The sequence below is a fragment of the Frieseomelitta varia genome, unplaced genomic scaffold, assembly GCF_011392965.1.
Source record: "Frieseomelitta varia isolate USP_RPSP 00005682 unplaced genomic scaffold, Fvar_1.2 scaffold_531, whole genome shotgun sequence".
Taxonomy (NCBI): Eukaryota; Metazoa; Arthropoda; class Insecta; order Hymenoptera; family Apidae; genus Frieseomelitta; species Frieseomelitta varia.
This window is the reverse complement of record NW_025110292.1, coordinates 215,779-219,002: the sequence shown is the minus strand read 5'-3', so window position 1 is coordinate 219,002 and position 3,224 is coordinate 215,779. Positions and strand designations below refer to the sequence as shown.

Genomic DNA, 3,224 nt, shown 5'->3' with positions numbered 1-3,224 from the left:
TATTATAAAACTTTAATTTGATAAAACTTTAATATTATAAAACTTTAATTTGATAAAACTTTAATATTATAAAACTTTAATATTATAAAACTTTAATTTTATAAAACTTTAATATTATAAAACTTTAATTTTATAAAATTTTAATCTGACAAAACTTTAATTTTATAAAATTCATGCACGAGAATAAAAGACAACCATCACAGGAAAACCTTGTCTTTTATTCTCTTACACAGATTTCATAAAAAAAAAAAAAAAAAAAATAGATTGAAATTAAAATATCTCCTGAATTAAGTTAGTTTTCCGACGCAATGCTGTTTTACAGAAAATGAAAAGATGCAACACTGGAAAAAGAGTATTCCATTTATCCGAGAGAATGTAAGAAGAGAAAAGAAATTAAGTGCGAACGAATCGATTTCACCGAATCATTTTCAGGATCCGTGGACACGGTCTGGTTAATTCCATTTCCAGATTAAAACTGGACACGGTGCGCGCGCGAGAAACGCAAAGAATATGGAAGTCTGTACGAACCTTGGCTGCCAGCGAGGAGTAGGGCTCATCGAACAGCGACCACATTTGAGGCTTGAGCTTCTGCCACCACGTGAGAGTGCCCTCGTAATACGCCTCCTCGAAGCCGAACTTCCTTGCCAGTTCCTCGTCCGTCGGCTTCTCGGTATCGAGGTCCAACCTGTCGAGGACTGTCAGCGTTTCCTGCGTGTCCCGATGCTAGAAGAGCGGGTCGGGGTGGAAGAGAGGAGGGATGCAACAACGATCGTTATTCGTATCTGCGAAACTCTCTCGTTCTCTCGAGGGTGCGTATCTTTTTTTTTCTTTTTTTCTTTTTTTCGTTCGTGCTTTTCCTCGGGACACACACACAAAGCGCGTGCAAAGCGTACGTGAATCTCCACACGTATGGAGCAACAAGAGAAAGAAAGAAAAAAAAAAAAGAAATTCATTCCGAATCTCGGCTACGAGACTAGACTCTAACCGAACCGGTTTCGAAACTCGTGTCACATTTTATATGTACATATATATATATATATTTTTTTTTTCTCTCCCCGTGCGTTCTCTCTGTGGCTTGCTTCTCTCTGTTCTCGTTTCGTTTACCCTGCTGCGGTAGTTTGCGCCGCGCGTGGCTGGAAAATTGGCTGTACAGTTTTTTTTGAAAAATTCAAACGCGAAATCGAGGAGCTAAGAACATTGATTCTATATCGTTCCATCGAGAAACGAACATTTAGACAGTGGTACGAATCGTCGAACTATCGACGATTGTTAAATTATTAAGATTTCATCTTTTGACAGAATAAACATCGACGTTCCTTAATAATTAGTTTTTCCTACAACGAAACGATTTTGAAAGAAGTTTGGATTAGGTAACACAGCCTCTATATAAATGAAATTAAATATAATAAATTATTTTGCAATATTTCTTTGCAAACACATATATTATTATATTAGGCAAAGTGTGTAGAATTACACTATGTAAAAATACATTCACAGTTAACAACACAAAAAGCGTTGAAAATTGAAATCTTGCGTTTCTCTGAATATTCTCGAAAATTGACAGGATAATGGATGGAAATTTTTACATTCGTACTCGATGTACAAGGATCACCCATTAGTTGCCACGGTGGAAAATAATGTGTTGTTAACGAAATTGCGGATTTTTATTCATTGTGTAGGAAATTTTGCAAGTGAAAAATCGCAGAGGACGCGCGTAATATGAAAAATATACGCGAATCCTGAAATAGAAAGTTTTATTCTATACGTATCTCACTTATTTTCGTTCGTTGAATTCGCTTAATTTCGCACGTCATTATTCATTCCGTGCACAGTCCGGAATTAAGCGAATTTCAATATAATTTAAACATGATTTCCTCGGGAATAAGCTGTTCTTTTTTTCTGACATCTCTGTGTCAATTATTTGGTATAAAATATCCAAATATGCTTCAGACTGTTTCGTAATTTTCATTCACTTTATAATTATATTAATAATAATAATAAAAGTTGTTAAATAATGATGTTTGCATGTTGATTGAAGTGAGAGGAAGCTAGTGAGCTTTTGTTATCTGAATTTCTCGTTGTTGTCTACTGATAAAAATAAAGTTTTAATAAAATTTTAAAGGAAGTTTTAGATAAAAATTTACTGTACTATTGAAATAATTTTTGTTGAAAAAAGTTGTACAAGAGTCGGTTCAGTGCACAGATGTCGTTTCTGAAAGGTAAATAATATTAATAATGTAGATAAGGGTAATTTCTCAATTATATTTTTAAAAATACGAATTCGCGCAAAAATCCAAAATCTAGTAACAATTAAAATTTGTAAATACGATAATTTTGATTAATATTTTCAATTGTTTCTGTTCACAGGAGATCTTCTATAAAATATCCAAAATATAGTGATTTTTTCAATATAGTTGAAAAAATATTTTCAACCAAGGTTCTGTCATTCAATTTTCAATCAAAGGTCTATCATTCCCAAAAATACGAATTTGGATAAAAATCCACAGGTTTCGTAATAACCTAAATATGTAAATGTGATAATTTTACTCAGTGCATAATAATACAAGCTCTCTTTTAGACTGTGTGACAAAAGATATGTTCTGTTCCCGTTATAGGGATACGAAAAATATGCAAAATACATTGCTCCCAATAATATTTTTAACCACAATTCTGTCCTTCAATCATATTCCCAAAAACACGAACTTGTATAAAAATCCACAATCTCGCAATAACTTAAATTTGTAAATGTGACATATTTTTATAACGCCATGATAATGCACTCTTCTCTTTTCCAGACTGTGATCAAAAATACATCCTATTTCCGTTGTCTTCGAAATATCCACAATACATTGACAACAGTCTTCTTTCTGTCAAAAACTATTCATAAACTCCGTAATCTAAATTTCGAAATATTCTAATTTCGATTCAACCTTCAAATTTCGCAACCTAAATTTCTAAATATTCCAATTTCAATTCAACCTTTAAATTTGGCAACCTAAATTTCTAAATATTCTAATTTCAATTCAACCTTTAAATTTCGCAACCTAAATTTCTAAATATTCTAATTTCAATTCAACTTTTAAATTTCGCAATCTAAATTTCTAAATATTCTAATTTCGATTCAACCTTTAAATTTCGCAACATAAATTTCTAAATATTCCAATTTCAATTCAACCTTTAAATTTCGCAACCTAAATTTCTAAATATTCCAATTTCAATTCAAC

The 3,224-nt window shown here is 32.0% G+C and overlaps 1 protein-coding gene across 1 annotated transcript in view; it reads right to left on the bottom strand.

The window, feature by feature from the left end:
• The window catches only part of LOC122533471 (potassium voltage-gated channel protein Shaw), a 77,985-nt gene that overhangs the window by 11,162 nt on the left and 63,599 nt on the right, over positions 1 to 3,224 (bottom strand). Inside the window, exon 4 of the mRNA XM_043663218.1 lies at positions 529 to 723. Coding sequence (XP_043519153.1) covers positions 529 to 723 — 195 coding nt within the window. The remainder of the gene's footprint in view (positions 1 to 528; positions 724 to 3,224) is intronic.